Source organism: Bactrocera tryoni, chromosome 5 (assembly GCF_016617805.1).
Source record: "Bactrocera tryoni isolate S06 chromosome 5, CSIRO_BtryS06_freeze2, whole genome shotgun sequence".
NCBI lineage: Eukaryota > Metazoa > Arthropoda > Insecta > Diptera > Tephritidae > Bactrocera > Bactrocera tryoni.
In genome coordinates, this window is record NC_052503.1 from 41284586 (window position 1) to 41302584 (window position 17999).

The 17999-nt window shown below is 40.3% G+C and overlaps 1 protein-coding gene across 1 annotated transcript; it reads left to right on the forward strand.

Annotated features, from left to right (window-relative positions):
• The first annotated feature begins 257 nt into the window (after positions 1-257).
• Positions 258-10334, forward strand: LOC120777169 (protein GVQW3-like). The gene is made up of 2 exons (XM_040108324.1): positions 258-713; positions 10200-10334. The coding sequence occupies exons 1-2, from the start codon at positions 258-260 to the stop codon at positions 10332-10334; spliced, it is 591 nt and encodes a 196-aa protein (XP_039964258.1).
• The last annotated feature ends 7665 nt before the right edge of the window (positions 10335-17999 follow it).

Below are 17999 nucleotides of genomic sequence, written 5' to 3' on the forward strand. Positions count from 1 at the left end.
GTAAAGAAGGAGGGATCTTGATATCCCTCTTTTTCTCTTTCCATGTACCAAAGCAGCTAGTATCTTCCAAGCGGAAGTACGAGGGCTGTCTGATAAATAACCGACCTCAACGTGAAGCTAGCGGCACATCTGAAAAAAAGTTTCTACTTCAAATTGTGCATATTATAATAGCTACTCGCCAAAATTTCAGAAATTTATCTTGCGCAATTATCTGTTGACAGTCGTTTTTGTGAGTCTATTTCGGTGATTTCCCCAAAATGGAAAAAATTGAATATCGAGCTGTAATTAAATTTTTATTTTTGAAAGGCAATACGCCTTCACAAATTAAAGATGAGTTGGACTCTGTGTATGGTGACTCTGCACCATCGTTTACCACTGTAAAATTTTGGGCAGCTGAATTTAAACGTGGTCGCAGGAGCTTGGAAGATGATGAACGTCCTGGGCGTCCAAAAACTGTAACCACTAACGATAACATCGCTAAAGTTCATCAATTGGTACTAGACGACCGCCGGATTAAAGTTAGGGAAATAGCTGAGATTATGAAGATGTCAAAAGAACGTGTTTGTCACATATTAAACCAAGATTTGGGCATGAGAAAGCTGTCCGCGCGTTGGGTGCCGGGTTTGCTTACGCTAGACCACAAACTTGCGCGCATGAACATTTCCAGCGCTCTATTTGGAAGGGTTGCAGAGCTGGGAGCATCACTGGGAGAAGTGTGTGGAGTTTCAAGGAGACTATGTAGAAAAAAAAAAAAAAATTGAAAAAGTCGCGTGCATCATGGTTAGGTCGGTTATTTATCAGACAGCCCTCGTATAAGGCATACTGAATAACTACGGGAGAATTCATAAAGCTAATTCCAGAGTAGTCAACAAATATAGGAAGGCTTTAAGCTCACTGGCAGCTCAATTGCATTTGTTCATAACTTGGATTACAGATCACAGGAATATTTTCTGGAACGAAAACGCACACGAGTTGGCAAAGTGAAAAGTTTTTCTACTGAAAAAGAATTTGTAAACAGATTATTAAAACATAAAGTTGAGAAAATTATTAAATAGATTTTGACCGTCTTTTTTACAGTTGTAGTTGTAGAGGAAACGGTAAATACTTAGTCCCACAGCCCTAGATTAATATTAGTGTATTTGCGAATATCAAACCTATATATAATATATACAGTATTCTTTGTGACCCTTAACTAATTTCTATGGAAAATTTTAAAATCGTAAGTGTCGGTCAATGTATGAAATAACAATTCAAGTTCAGACAGAATCCTTTTCTGACTATACTAAACTCAGTGAATCAAAAATGGGTTGTCAAGACTTTCCGAGCACCCGAGCTTAGCCCTTCTTTACTTGTTGAATTTTGAAAGTTACATGCTATTATTAAAAGAGCAACCAAAGGTTGAAATAGAGTGATTTAGTTTAGAATACCTTAGACCAATTAAAAACGTCACATTGATCTTCGTATGTGGGTACATATCAGCTGTATGTGTCAGCGGCAGTTAATCTAGATTCTGCCACAAACTTTAAACGACAGTAAACGATGAGACACGACTTCAACCACTACGAAACTGTGTGGCTATGAAGATAATGAATAGTAAATTGAAACAAAGTAAATGGAATAATAAAAAAATGTGTGTAATAAGTTTCAGTAAGAGAACAAATATAATTATAAATTACTATAGGGTTTTAATGGATAGACACCTCCTTCGGTCTTTTTACTTTACCTTTGTTTTATCATTTTTTTACCCCGCAAAGTCGTTTAGAAATCTTAACGAGCATGTTAGGAATAATATATTGCTGTCATTAAAGCAATTACTTTTTTTCTATTACTTTAATGGATGCGTTTCGCGTTTAGTACATAGTTAAATGAAACATTAGCGGATTACTTGACGCTTTTTCGGTAGAATAGTGAGCATATACAGTTAGGGTCGAAATAATAGGGTCGCACTTTTTGAAGTGTAAATTTAGTTGAAATCTAACAGCTAGTACGATGAGGAGTGGTCACATTGGAGAGAAAACGGACTGTCTACCTCGCAACGTTACAATCGACCACAACTCGTGCGGGTTGAGATAGAAACCGAGTGTTGGAGAGGGAAGCGAGACGTATTTGCAAATAAAAAGAGGGAGGCCGAAATGTAGCGAGTATGAAGAGCTTGACAAGCTGGCCGACAGAGATAATGCTCGAAAATTCTACGAAAAGATGCGGCGACTAACAAAAGGTTTCAAGACCGGAGCATACTCTTGTAGAACCTCCATAAGTGATCTAGTGACTTATGCCCAGAGCATACTGAAATTGTGGAGAGTACACTTCTACAGCCGTGGCAGTGAAAGCACAATACCGTAAGATGGTGAACCCGATGCCCCAAACGAAGACGATGGAGCAGACATTCTATTACCCGACCATGAAAAAGATCGAAAAGCAATTACTCGTCGATGGATTACCGGCCGACTGCCTTTATGCCGCTATGTCTTAATTTGGTATCAGCGCAAAACTAACTCGGCTGTCTAAATAGCCAAAGCTTCGTTTAGAATCGGGAAGGATCTATCCGAGCCGTTCGATACCAAACGACGCTCTAGACAAGGCGATTTCTTCAGTAGGGAAGGAACAATCGTCTACAAGATCGTACAGCTGCTGGCGTACGCCTATGACATCGATATCATTGGTCATAACAACCGAGCAGTCAGTTCCGCTTTCTTCAGGTTGGAAAAAGAAGCGAAGTAAATGGGACTGCTAGTGAACGAGGGCAAGACGAAATATCTCCTGATATCAAACCAACAGTCGGTGAGCCGGCATTGACAATGGCGAATACCACAGTTGATGCAACGATAAGCTGTATGAGATATACGGCTAGGTCGTGTTGTCCGGATGGAAGATGGATGGAAGTTGCATTCCGCAACTATTAGTGAATGAATAGTTGAGTTTAAGTCCTCACTCATTTTAAAAAAATTATCTTAAGCAATTTTCCTCAATTCAGCACAGCAGTTGGATACGGTCGAAATTACTCTAATTTAATTACAGCACATTTCTGTAACCGCTACCTTTTTCACATACACATCATATCAAATAACACAGTATGTGCTTGTAGAATTGTGTTTGAAGTTGATGTGACATTGTTTGTCATAGCAACAGAATTCCCTCATCAAACTACTGCCAGCACTCGGCGTTCCGCCATACAAATGGACTGACATTTGTTAACGAGCGGACACCCTTCGCCTCCGCTCACGCCAAAAGCGAACGGGACTTGTATCGTGCTTTTGATTTATCCACACATGAGAGTGGACGTCACGACACGCTGACTCTCCGATGCTGACATGACAATAATTACAAGTGCGCTTGCACACGAACACATACAGAAGCACACACGCGTAAACATTGAAACAAAAAATATGCGGCTGAATTGGACCGAAGTTCAGAGTGGGCCGCCGGCGTGTCGACGCTGATGAGCTCCAGCCACAGAGCTGGCTGTGTGAGTTATTATTTAACTCAATATTTTTTATATGGACCGACCGCAGGGGTGGGGTAATGGAGAACAAATGTGTCAGCTGGACGGAGCGTGGTAAAATAAAACGTTTAGTTTACAAAAACAAAAATTTATATTAAAAACATAAAAAGACCCCAAAGACCTACATTCCATATACGATACAGGTATACACATGGTGAGCTAAACGTACGTGTACGAATGCAATATATAAAACTATGCTGAGTAATATGTATATACAAATAAATATAATGGGTGCCTTTTTTAGACGCTTGGTCTTCAATGAGCTTCTTTGACGTTATTCAAACCGATCTTTTTGACAGCTAAGACGGCAAAGGCCGGAGACGATACATTTGACAGCTGTTTTTGGTTTATACTCAAATTGGTTTGCCATTTCATTATGAACAGACTTGCTTCGGAACAACATTTATGAATCATGCAAATTTTTCACCAAACTAATCGTTCGGTTTGCACGTCGAACTGGGCCCTGGGTCCAATATTCGGTCGTCCCGTATGCCATAGACTGCACACCGAAGGCGCTACTGTAGAATAGCGAAGGAGAGCTGCGCCCATCCTTTTTACTAAAGATCTTGCGGAAGGATCCTGGTTTGTGAGCTAAAAACTCAGACTGACTTATGGAACGACTTTCCGCATTTTAACTCGATCTCTTAAATTGAAAGCGTACAAAGCTTGTGCAAGAACTGAAGCCCATCGACCTTCCGAAGCGACTTTGCATCGCTCTATGGGCTTTTAAAAAGTTCCAAGAAGATCCGACATTTTCGAGCCAAATTTTGTTCAGCGATGTGGCCCATTTTTGGTTCGATGGGCATGTAAATAAGCAAAATTACTACATTTGGAACGAAGATCAATGTGAATAGATTCAAGAGCTGCCACTTTATGATGAAGAAACAACGATTTGGTGAGGTTTATGGGCCGATAGAATCATCGGTCCATATTTCTTCAAAAACGATGCCAGAGAGAACGTAACCGTCAATGGCGACGTTATCGCGCCATGATAACCGCTTATTTGATGCCTAAAATTGAAGCTTGTGATTTTGGCGACATTTGGCTTTAACAATCCCGCTTCGATTCAGGCCTTGGAGAAAAACATCACGCGTGTCATTCGCCAAATACTACTCGAAATGCTCGAACGAGTCATCGGGGACTGTACTCAACAGATGGATCATCTGAGACGAAGTCACGGCCAACATTTGAAAGAAATAATCTTCAAAAATTAAACGCCAAAGAATGTTCTTTCGAATGATAATAAACATTTCCATTCTGTTTGACTTGTTCGTGCCTGAATTGGCGGATGTTGATTTGGACGATCTTTGGTTCTAACGAGACGGTGCTACATGCCGTACACATAATGAAACGATAATTTTTTTCAAAATAATACTTTTGGTGAGCGCATAAGCTGGTGTCAGCGATTGATCCTCCAGCGTCGTGCGATTTAAAACCGCTAGACAATTTTTTTGGGGTTATGAGAAGTTCCTTGTCTGCATAGATAAATTCGTGACGATTGACGCCTTGGAAGTAAGTATTGAACGCAATATTGCGTAGATACGGCCTCAATTGCTGCAAAAACTGCTCGAAAATTATGCCTCTCAGCTGGAATTATTCGCGTTTTATTTCGTCTTGAAAACCGCTTATCTAAAATAACACCCTTTATGTAAGCGGACAAAGCGAGTAGCTTGAATGACATGCCGTTTGGGATGATAATGTTCTAGTATTTAAGACTACGCGCAGCAATACCGTGGACAACGTAATGTACGAATGCTTTCAAAATTACACACACACATACATAGACACACATACCTACAGATGCATGACGTATGTTTGAAGCGGCTGCAGCACATAAATAAAAATATGAAATTATGAAAAATCACTCATTTCCGGTTTGAATAACGTTAAAGAAGCTAGCAGTTTAAGCGTGAGCCTCTGTGTGAGCAAAGCAAATCGGATTTTAACTCAACTCACCCGCCAATTGGCCTCATCATAAAAACGGCACACACACATGCACACCAACTAGATGTCTTATGTGAGGCGGATTAGGAACGTAGAGTGAAATAAAACGCGGTAAAAAAGCAGAGACAAGGCATACGGATGAATAACGTTGATAAGCAGGCGCGCTGAAGGGGAAAAGCGTCAGTTATGGGAAACAAATTGGAAGTAAATTAAAGCTCATTAATGTTTGTATAAATCAATTTTTTCCTCGCGATAATTCCCGAGCGCAAGCGTGATGATGATGCTGATTTGTAGGACAAAATCGATTAAGGAAACAACAAAACATTGAAGAGGTGATAGTTACAAATCAAATTATGCAAAATTATCATTAATCCTTGAACTCATGAAGGTCCTTCTTTTCAATAGAAATGCAAAATTCAAAAGAAATATCGATCTAATTACACTCGCGATGTGCATAATAGATGTAAGAATAAGGAAAATAGAATATAAAAAACAGACAAAGCTTAAGCAATTGGAAATGGATGATATAGCAGTGCTGTCTTTGAGTCTAAAGCGAAGCTATCAAGTTCACAGCATCTTGAAATGAAATCATTTACATCTGCATGTAACAATGAAAATATGGAATAAATGAAAGAAATCACGACCTCTTTTTACTTCGCTTTCCTTCTTCATTCTTCTGCTTTCTTTGCTCTATATTATTATACAACCGAATTGCAACCACGCGAAGTGTATAATTGTTCCTTATAAAATTATGGTAGGTTGGACTTCGAAGCGTGCGTGCACCAACTAGATTCGGTAAAGGGCATTCTTAGCTAACGAACGAGCGGCTGGTCAGTTGTCTCCGAGCACCTGGAGAGTCAGGCGTGTTTCTGTGATGACGTGTTTCTGTGAGTGGTGCGAGCCCAAAATGCAGCGTTCGTTAGAGCAGAGGTACGCGATTAAATTCTGTGTGAAACTCAGTAAATCTGCGACAGAGAAGTTTGATATGATCAAGCAGGCTTACCCAGATGTTGCTTTAGCAAGAAGTGGTGTGTTTCGGTGGTACCAGGTCTTTTTGGATGGCCGGGAAAAGGTCGCTGATGAATGAGCAAATCCAAATTGAAAACGATGCTATTTATCTTTTTTGACATCAAAGGCATCGTCCACCATGAATTTGTTCCTCCTGGACAAACCGCCAACGCCAAGTTTTACGTGGAAGTCCTCAAGAGACTCAAAAGAATGGTCAATCGGGTCCGACAAGACATCGCTGCCGATTGGAAGTTGCACCACGGCAACTCACACCGGCCTTCTTGTGAACAACTACCTAACTTGAAACGAGTGTCATAACTTCTGCACCATATTCACCACCATTCGACTTTTTCATCTTTTCGAAACTGAAAATTCCGCTGCGGAGAACACGTCATGAGCTGTTAAAAGTCACACGGTAAAGGTACTGAAGACCATACCGGTCGCGGACGGGTCACGGCTATGTTTTCCAAACTGAAAATTCCGCTGCGGAGAACACGTCATGAGTCCATTGAAGCTGTTAAAAGTCACACGCTGAAGGCACTGAAGACCATATGCTTGAATAACTGTCCATTCGCACCGATTGTTTGGTTGCCGGTCCTGCTACCCCACCACCATTATATTCTGCGGTCTTCGAATCGTTGGTTTGCTAGTGGTCGCTGCTTCATCTTAAGTATAAGGTACGTATGCATATGCATATAAACTGCCGTTAAGTATTTGAGTAAATCAAGCGAAAATACACAAAGCGCTTATTGAGCTCATGATAATCAAAAAGTTATTGAGTTCCGTATACGAGTTGATGCCGTAACAAATTGTGCTCCCCATTAAAACAAACAGAACTGAGGTGGCAAGCATGTGTGGTTCACTAAGATCCACTCCAACCTTTGCCATTTTGAATACAGTACCCATAGATAACGCCGGAAGCTGTATGAACGATATTAGCTTTGAGCTCAGTAACCGTAAGTTCAATGCTGGTTATGGAATACCTAACCTCGTTATTAGTTGAAGCGAGACAATTTATGAGAAGACTAATATGGGTGCCAGGTCACAGCGAAATCACAGGCAACTGTAAAGCTGATGAGCTGGAAAGGAAGAATGTTCTAGTCCAGCTATCAGTAGAATGGGAACAGATCGTGTATTCTACCAATGGATAGCTGGGCTTCGCGGGAATTTGAACAGTGCTGCCCTAACATCACATCATGCGTTGCAGCAAGAGTCTTTCGGTAGAGGATCGATCGTATAAGATCCAGTGAGCTCTGGTTGCGTTGGTTCGGCGTACATGCTTTAAGATTGAGAATCTTACCGAGCGCCTGCTACAGAAGCTGTATGGCAGAAGACGATGTGGAAGTATCTCAACACTTCCAGTGCCATTGAGATAAAGAAGTGCCGGTAGTGACGAGAATATTGCTGTCGCTAGTGCATCAATTGAGAGAGACCCAAATCAGTCTCTCTCACATCGCTCTTAAGCGTCGGGCATCTCTGTGACGTCGCTGTGGCAAATTTTGCGAAAAGCATCGGCCTACATTCTTACAAGATCAAATTGACGCAAGAACTGAAGCCGCTTGACCACCAGAATCGTCGTATGTTCATGAATTGGGCTAGGCAGCAACTTGAAAATGATCCGGATTTTCATCGAAAAGTCATCTTCAGCGATGAGGCTTATTTCTGGCTGAATGGCTTTGTCAATAAGCAAAAGATGCGTTATAGGACAGGCAGCAATTCACACCTACTCCATGAGTCACCATTGCATCCCGAAAAATATTACGGTTTGGTGCGGTTTATGCGCCGGCGGCGTTATTAGACCGTACTTCTTGAGTGATGATCAAGACCGGCATGTTACTAGGAATGGAATTCGCTAACGCTCAATGATAACCGAATATTTTTGGCCCGGATTGGATGATATGGACTTGTACAATATGTGGTTCCAACAGGACGGCGCCACAAGCCACTCAGCGAATGTGAAAATCGATTTAATGAAAACCAAATTTGGTGAAAGTGTTATCTCACAAAATGACACACTCAATTGGACACCTCGGTTGTGCGATTTAACGAGTTAAGACTATTTCCTGTCGGGCTATGTCAAGTCTATGGTCTATGCCAACAAGTCAGCGACGATTAATGAACTTCGCACGAATATCGAAGGTGAAATTGCAGCAGTATCGACCGATTTATGCTTGAAAACCGTCGAAAATTGGGTTCAGCGTCTGAACTTCTGCAAGCGTGACCGTGGTGGTCATGCAAAAGAAATCGAGTTTTATACATAATGGCATCGAACGGACTTTTACAAGAATAAAGAATTTCATTGATATCCCGAACCGTTTTATTAAAAAACAAAAAAGAAAACGTTTGTAGCTCTCTTATTGAAAACCCCGTTATTTTCATGGCATCCACAAAAGACTGCGTATAGCCAAGTGCGATCTCTGGATCAACGTTGAAAGCTTATCTAACCAAGCAACACTACGTCCACCTAAACAAAAGCTAATGTCAAAATATATTTTTTAGAGTTAAATAAAAATTTCAAAGTAATAATAGTTTTCGCTTACTCAATCAACCTGAGCTGTTCATATTTGCTACTCAATCGTCTTGTGACCATAACTAACAACTTTAGACTCCTTAAACAAAATTGGAAATTTTCAGAAATCAATTGATAAACAAACCGCAAAATGCAAATGACACTGACAGACAGTTGCGTATAAACAAGCAATTAGCATTAAGCAAAGAACACATCAAACGCTTATAAAAATGTAAATAACATCATTAAGTTGCACACGAACAAGTGTGGCAACAATAAAGTGGAGACAGAACCAATAATAAGAGAGATATTGTGTGTGCAACGAAGCGTAAAAATTAAGCCACTCGACAAAACTATCGCCAACGAGACAGTGGAAAATGCCAACGCAGGCCGACAAGCAGGACGAGTGATACTTACGCAGCAGACAGGAGACTACGGAACCAATAAAGAAGCAAATAGAAAATATATTAACACAATGCTTCGAAATGCAGACAGTCTGCTGAAAAGACAACCAGACAAAACGAAATCAAAAGCAACAAAACAAACGCAATACAAAAGCCAGAGCTACATAATAACACATAACGGTTGATACAGCTTCCGTTAACCATCCCACTGGCGCAGTTGTGGAGTCGGCAGCCGGGCACGAAAGCATTTTAATCTATTTATGCCAGACGAAGCGACGCGCTCATAACTGTTACTTTCGCAGCTAGACACAGCCAACAACTCGTTTATGCTCGTTGACACTTTTGGAATAACGCAAACCTACAGAACTTTTTCTTTCAGTTTAAGCCGACCTACGCTGAGTCACATTTCGGCTTTGGGACTGTCAGTTAATGGAGCGCTCGCCAAAGCTTGCTTTCGTTGGCACTTTAAGTGTTTCCGCCTTTCGGTCAGCCGACGTGGAAAATATGTGGCGCAATTTTTTGGGTCAACAAGTTTCGAGAGATGCCCGTTGCTAGCGTTTGACCACATATTTTAACATTTTCACTTATTTTTCATATTCTGCTGTGATAAATATGATCAAATTATACATTTTTCCCAATTCAATGCAGCTTGCAGATTGAATACTGGCATTTTTGAGCGAAATTATGGCGCTGCTGTGTTACTGCTACAATGCATACATGAATACACTCACTTTAGTTTGACTTGGGTGCATGGATTTTTGTAGCTGCAAGGCATTCAAACACTTGCCATCATAATTCGTTCGCCTCCCACATTTTGATTTGCTATTTATAGCCCCCGGTTAAGGGCACAACCCACGAGCACTGCACCATAGTAGCGGCAATAGCACACGCCACCAGCGACAGCAACGCTTTCATGGGCGATTGCGTGGCTTATTTCATCGCAGCGCTCACGGTGGCGTATACGTGATGCAAAATATTCGAGTAAGATGAATGAGCGCGCGTATTCGCGACATTTATAATATAACTGTATGTGTATGTGTGAGTGTTAGAAGCCCATAAATGAGTCTGTATGTATGCATATTGTGTAAGCCGGCGAAATCGCAGCGCAAAAAAGTGCCAATGAAAATATTTTTCTTGTTAAGTGCGCGCGAAATGTGAAGTGGATCGTTTTTTGCAATTCCTCTCATTTCCTATTTCCATTGTTTTCGTTTTTTTCAGTAGGATAAATAATTTTTTAATAATAGTGAGCATATGCAAGTAGAGGATGAAGGTTGAGTTTAAAAATTTAAACGGTAATTGAAGGCAAAGAGCTACCAGAGGTTTTAAAAAATCTTTGCCTAAATTAGTTCTTAGCTTAATTAAGTATTCAGTTTAGGTAGTAGTCTGGTAACTTGGGTTCAAAAAATCGAAATTTATTTTTTTGCTTAATTTGAAATATTTGAGAATATACTGTGAAAATTTCAGACAGAAATTCGGAATTTTTCGGGAGTTATAACAAGTTTCCTAGAGCGCCTCGGAGTCCTCTGTCTCAGAGTTGTTGAACTTTAAACGCGTTTTTTTTTTTTCAAAACATTGTTTTCTGGTCGGCCCGGGTCCTAACTTTTTTTATACTTAAACGATTGCTTTCAAATTTTAACACACTGATAGTTCTCGTCGGTACTAACGACAACTTTTTTCACCCCTAACTAAGTATTTTACAACCCTTTCTTTGCTAAAATAAAAGGAATTTGATTTCAAAGTCCACCATTTTGTTATTTACTTTTGAAATTTAACTTCAGTAGTATTAAATTTTTTCAAATAAATTTTTTTTTATATTTTCAATATGTAAACAAAAACACTCTAAATATTCAAGATAATTCATTTTTATTTTCCTATAAAAAACCACCCTACAAAGAAGTCATGAAAATAGGCATAAGTTACCAGACTACTCCCTTAATATGACTATAAAATTGTGGTTTTACTTTTATATGAAAGTTATGAAATCAATCATATATCATCAAAAGCAAGACGTCGAAAGGTGACTATGGACGCAAAGCGAACCTTATAACGAGCGATTCTTCAGAGATACTTTTTTCAATAGTCTTTTTTTTTGACAGACCAACGTGAGTCGTGTCAAGCTGTCATGTTATTTTTGTTCGGTATTGTTTGGCATTTATCATAGAGAGGCTGACGCTTGAACAACGTTTACAAAGCCTTCAACTTTATTACGAAAATTCACATTCTGTAAAGAATATACGTATGTTTCGCGTGCTTCGTATACTATTCGCAACACCATCACCCATCTTGAGGCCCAGCATCCATTTTTGTATCATATTCGATCGAATAAACCACGTCCAGCACGCAGTCAGGAAAATATAGAAGCCGTAGCTGAAAGTATACACGAAGATCGGGGAGAGTCGATTAAGCGCCGTTCGCAGAAACACGAATAGACATACATATGTAAGGCCTAAGCATGTAAAATAGAGCTTATGCAATAACTAGAACTGTTCGACCTTCCCAAGCGACATCGCTTCGCGCTATGGGCTCTTGAAAAGTTCCAAGAAGATCCGAAGTTTTCGAGCCAAATCTTGTTCACCGACGAGACCTATTTCTGGCTCAGTGGGTATGCAAACAAGCCAAAATGTCACATTTGGAACGAAGAGCAATCTAAAAAGAACCAAGAGGTGACATTTTATCCGAATCCACCAAAAACAACTGTTTGGTGTAGTTTGTGGTTCGGTGGAATCATCGGTCGATATTTCTTCAAAAATAATGTCGGTGAAAACGTATCCGTTAATGTCGAACGTTATCGCGTCATGATAGTCGACTATTAGAAGGCCAGAAATTGAAGCTCGTGATCTTGGAGACATTTGATTTCAACAAGACGGCACGATTTTCCACACATCTCATCAGTCAATGAATATATTGAGACATTGCTTCGGTGAGCAGCTAATTTCACGTTTTGTGCCGGACGGTTGACCACCAAGATGGTGTGATATCCCACCGTTATACTTTTTCCTTTAAGGATATGTGCAGTCTAAAGTCTATACGGACAATCCCACTTCGATTCAGGCCTTGGCGCAAAACATCGCACGTGTCATTCGCTTCTTACCAGTCGAAATGCTCGAACGAGTCAACGAAAATTGGACTCAACGGATGGGCCATCTGGGACGCAGCCGCAGAGAGCATTTGAAAGAGATAATCTTAAAAATATAAATGCCAAAGAATGTTTATCGGAATGACAATAAACGCTCTCCAGTAAATTTGAAGTTTCTGTGTTTTTCTTTCAAAAAGTAGGGAACCTTGAAATGGATAATTTTATAACTTTACACATGATGGGACGAAATTGAAGAGCTTTTCTAGCATTTATATGACTGGAGGAAGCACTACTATAGCTACCATCATTTAAACTGCGCACGCAAACAGAAAAAATAAATAAAAATTTCCCTTAGATTGGCACAAACTTTTTCTGTACTACTATGATGTAACATCTCAAGATCTCTTATGGTAAATCAACACATTTTGGTAAATGTTTTAGGTATGCAGAGTGGCAATGCTACACTCGGTTCAAGAAAGCTGACTCTTTCAGCAATCTAGCAAATGACGCTACAAAAGTGAACCGAATCCGAAAAAAAACAAAAGAAAAACTCTCTGAAGACTGTGACAATCATACTACCTAACCGAGCCTTATTACAAGTGTAAGGAAAATTGGATTAAGCGCTGAAATTCTTGTAGTGGATTAATTGAAGCTTATTTTGAAGGCCATAACAAAGATTTGTGTTAAAATTTGTAAAAATATTTTTCTTCAGTCAAAGGCAAATTTGAGTTGATTGTATAGCAAAGGTCTAAGAACATGAATTACTTAGAAAGGTAATTAGAAGACTTACCTTTAGATATTGGTGGATATGTATAAAAAGTGCCTGCAAAAAAGAGCAAATAATTGCATTAATTTCAAATAAAATAATAAAATAGATTTGCTTAATGGCATACATAAAGAGATAGATTAGCGAACGACTGTACTACTTTAACTACATTATTTTATTGTTTATTTATGGTGTATTTTTTAACGCAGGAGTTGAGCTGGAACAAAGCGATCGGAAGAGTGGTGAAATGAAAGACGACTAATGAATGCTGTTAAGCTTTATGGGACCAAGCCAAAATGCTTAAAGAACTTGAAAATCTCAACTATCAGTTTTCAAGCTGAGCTTACTTTTTAGATGTAGTACTACAACGCGCTATTTTGGATAACTTTGACAGTCCCTAATTAAAAATAAACACTTCTTATTGGTTTATTTAACTACTTTGAAGAAGAAAGTGATACAACTTTCTCCGGAAATTGCCATCAGTACCTCCAACTTTGTAACATTGAGAGGTCGTTTTTCGAAAATTGTTTGGTTTCATGACTTCACCTCACGGTAGCTGAGTACAGCTGGGTCTGAATTAGGATACACCGAAGTTCACTCCTTCTTCAAAAAAAAATTTTTCTCTGTTCCGACGAGGGAAGGAGCAGCTGAAAGAGATGCAAAGTGAGCATTTTTATGGATAGGTCAAAGCTGGGAGGAAAGTTTTGCAGTGAGATTTTTCTGAAAGGATGTCTCGGTCAATCTTAGATTACGGAATTACTGAAGTGATTTTCAGACAGAAGTAGCTTCTATTAAAACTAATCAAGAAGTGTGTGTTCCCACGAATAAGAGCATAATATTAGTTCATCCTAAAACTTGTTTGGGCGACGAGTCAAAGCGGAATGACCGGTAACTGCAAGGCTGACGAGCAAGTCAGATGAGACCCTTTTACCCCTTAGTAGAACACAGAAGATCTTCTGAACTACTTTGCCTTTAGCAAAGTTCATCTTGCCGCAATAGTATGTATGTAGAAAAGTCTGGTTTGGGACGTAAGTTGTCAAAATTGTATGGAGAGCGGCGAGGTGGAAACATTCAGACATTCTCTCCGCCATTGTCCAGCGTTTGCAAGTATGAGGTTAAAACGATTTGATAGTCTAAGCTTAGTAAAATTATGATGGACTCAAAACGTTTTATCGATTTGTAAGGGTCTTACGATCTATTACAAAGGAGTTCTAGGTAACACAGCGAACCGGTTGTCCAAGTGAGGTTTCTCCTGCAAGAATCAATTTCTTTACCTAACTTAACCGATAATTTTACCGGATGACAGAAAGCCAGCAATCGCAGATATTTTGATTTAGCGAGCCAATAAATGTGACATAAATGAACCCCAAAATATTTTATGCAAAGGCGCTATGATATACCCCGTAGATACTTTGCTCTAAATTACGTTCACTTTATAAACACCACGTTGGATAAAGATGCGAAGCAAAGGGGTCTGGTAATGAACAGGGGGAAATACGAAATATATCTTGTCATCAAACAAACAGTCGTCGCACTCCCGACATGGCTCCTACGTCACTGTTGACCGTCCTAACTTCGAAGCCGTAGATAATCTCGAATATCTAGGAATCAGCATTAAAACCAACAACAAGGTCAGCCTCGAAATTCAACGCAAACTAACTCCTCTCTACGTTCTCTCTCGACGAAAAAAGACCATGTAGAGACATGGACGATGGCAACATCTGATGAGTCGGCGTTACGAGTGATAGGTTCTGCGGAAGATTTAGGTCCTTTGGTCATTGGCAAAGTCAAATACCGCTGTCGATGGAACGGTGAGCTATACGAGATATACGACGACATTTTGACTGTTCATTGGGGGCGTTTTTTTTACTTGGCGGGTTCCAAGCCCAACGCACAATGTTAGATAGAGGGGATGTTTCGCTTTTTCACTTTACCTCGCCTTCAAACAGATGTTCGTTGGCTTCCCAGAAGATACTTGGTCAAAGACCGGAATCGTTCCTGCCCACTCCCAAGTGAATGGCGATCAGAGAACTTTCCTCACTTGCGTGAACTTCTACACATGACTCCATCCTCCACGACATTGACGACATTTACATAGTTCGGCGAATTAAAAGACGGCTATGTTGATTACGCTGACTAGCTCATGACGTCCAAAAAAATAACAACACTTCAGTTCAGAAAGTATTCGACGCAATACCTGCCTAGGGAAGCAAAGGAAGGAGAAGACCTCTACTCCGTTGGAAGGACCAAGCAACACTTGGAATCTGAAGTTGGCGCCAAACAGTGAAAAGGAAGAACGATTGGCGCGCTGCTGAAAGCTCGGTTGGAACCACGTAAGCGGTGTCTACGTCAATAAAAAAAAGAACACGGTATATGTACATACATATATTTAATTATCAAAGAGTTTCTGGAACTCTAAATATGTGAGAAACTGTAATAGACAAAGCTACCCTCGTACTCTGTAAGTAATTAAGAATTCAATTTAGCTGTTGCCTTAATTTTTCTATTTACAATTTGCATTTTTCCCGGAATTATTTTTTTTTTTATTTCGAATTTTATTAAATGTCTTTCTTAATGAAACAATTTACTTTAAGCTTAATTACAGGACAGACTGTATTAAAAGCAGACTCAAGGGAACGGGCAGCTATAACTTAACTAGCTTTTAATTGGCAACGCAGCACTTAAAATAAATGCCGGAAAATGGAGCAATGCTCGAAAGGAAAGTACCAGCAAAACAAATAACGGGACGCGCCTTGAACAATTACGCTCAAATGTAGTCATGAGAAATTATGGCTTCGAATTCAGCACATGCCAAAAGTCAGCAGATCATAATCACTAAATGGCGACGCGACGCGATGCGACCAACAGATGTAGAAAAATTTAGATTGAATTGGGTGTCAGGCAGATAGACAGATGGTGGGAAGGCGCTAAAAGGAACGAGAGAAAAGAGCTCTTATATGCAACCAACGATTAGATTATGCAGCTGGGCGCGTGGCGGGTGGGACAAGTCGTCGAGAGGCGGGTGACAAATGTTAGTTTAACAATGAGTCGTCTTAAACTCTACACTCACACGTACAACACGCACACAGACCCGCATATGCGTACAAACTTAAGTTATTGCCGGCATAAGCTGGTTCATGAAAAATTTACGCACCGAACGCGCAAATGCACTTCAGTCCATAGTCGGACGGACGGACCGACAGATTACTAGCGGACAATGCAACAGCTGGGTCAGCACACTTGACGAGGAGGATGGGCGGCGGTGGAGCATGCGTTGAGCAGCTTTGAAACGCTGGAAATTAATTTATAAAGTTTGTCAACTGCAGCAACGTGCTGAGAGAATGTCGGCGGAATTCGCAATGGACTTGGAATGTGAAAAAATAATTTATTGAATTAAGTAGGAGCCAAGACAAAGGCAAGCACATAGCTGACCAGCAGTGCACAAATGGAGTGTGAAAGGTTTTAAGCATCTGAAGTGTGATCATTTCGTTTTTTCATCATGGAGACGAAATGGAGCCAATTGAATTACGAAAATTAGGGAACGGTTTCCGGAGAATTGTTAATTCGGGAAGCAATGACACAAAGTGAATTTTGTGGGTTGATGAGTTTTTTAAGCGAAAAGTTGCAAACGTAATACAGATCTGACTAAGCAAAGACAGCACGATGTCATGACCTCTTGCGGATGAAAGTTGTTTTTTTTTCAGATAGTATCTGACTAAATCAACCGTATTGTAACGACTTCGAACAAGTGTACTACATCATCATATACGTATGTATAGACTTCCAAGTCCAAGTCGATTTGTGGAACCTTAGTAGAATTTATGGCAAAAAAAAATGTTCCAGTGTACTTGAAAACAATATATATATTATGGACTCGTCGAGCAAATACCTTCTGGAAATCTTAATTTTCATCGGTCAGACTCTATCGTAGACAGAGGACTTTAGTTTCAGACTTTCTGACTATTAAAGTGCTTTCCAAGTCGAAGTTGCTGGCATTAATGAAGAAGAGAGGTGACTATCCACTATGCAAGCAGCGCGGTCATAGTAGCCTTGAGCTCACTAACCGTGCATTCAAAACAGGTTAAGGAATACCTCACTAGCGGAATCGTAGGTAACTGTAAAGCTGACGAGCTGACAAGAAAAGGCGCCCTATCTGCGCTATCAGTAAAACGGCTCGCCTCGTCTCCTGCGTTCTACCACGGCATAGCTAGGCTTCGCGAGAGCTGGTCCAGCGCTGGCTCATCACCGTCTCACGTGCTTTTGCAAAATTCTTTTGGCCCAAGAACCATCGAAAGAGATTAGTAAGATCTTTGCGTCTATTTTGTAAGGTTGGGGTCTTACCAAGTGCCAGCTGCAAAGATGACGTGGAAAGACGAGAAGTGTATGAAAGAAGACTAGCTGGAAACAGCTCAACACTTCCTTCTTGATTGTATCACGTTTGCAAGATCAACGCTTAAGCACTTGGGAGCTCACACTTTCTGGACTGGCCTATGGGAGTTCAAGTGCGATCTCTGGTTCAGCCATCGAACCTAACCTAACTTATGTTTGACTCATCAGTTTGTATGGCAGGTATAGCCTCGTCCGACATCGACGGTGTCGCCATATCCAGCACCGTCTTTGAGAGAAAACGGCGCTTGCGAAATTTCGGATCAATATCTCGAAAACTGGGGGACTTGTTCACGGATACACAGAGAGACCGACAGGTCTAAATCGTCTCATGCTTGTCACGCTGCTCTTCCATACACATATTTCTCCAACGTTTCCTTCCTTGCTATTAGTAAAGTTAAAAA

What these genes read in the sequence shown, in the direction of transcription:
- LOC120777169 (XM_040108324.1), top strand. Translation starts at nt 258, where the DNA reads ATGGAAAAAATTGAATATCGAGCTGTAATTAAATTTTTATTTTTGAAA. An exon ending in TGGGAGCATCACTGGGAGAA is followed by an intron (nt 714 to 10,199) that starts GTGTGTGGAGTT and finishes TGCTATTTATAG; the next exon opens with CCCCCGGTTAAGGGCACAAC.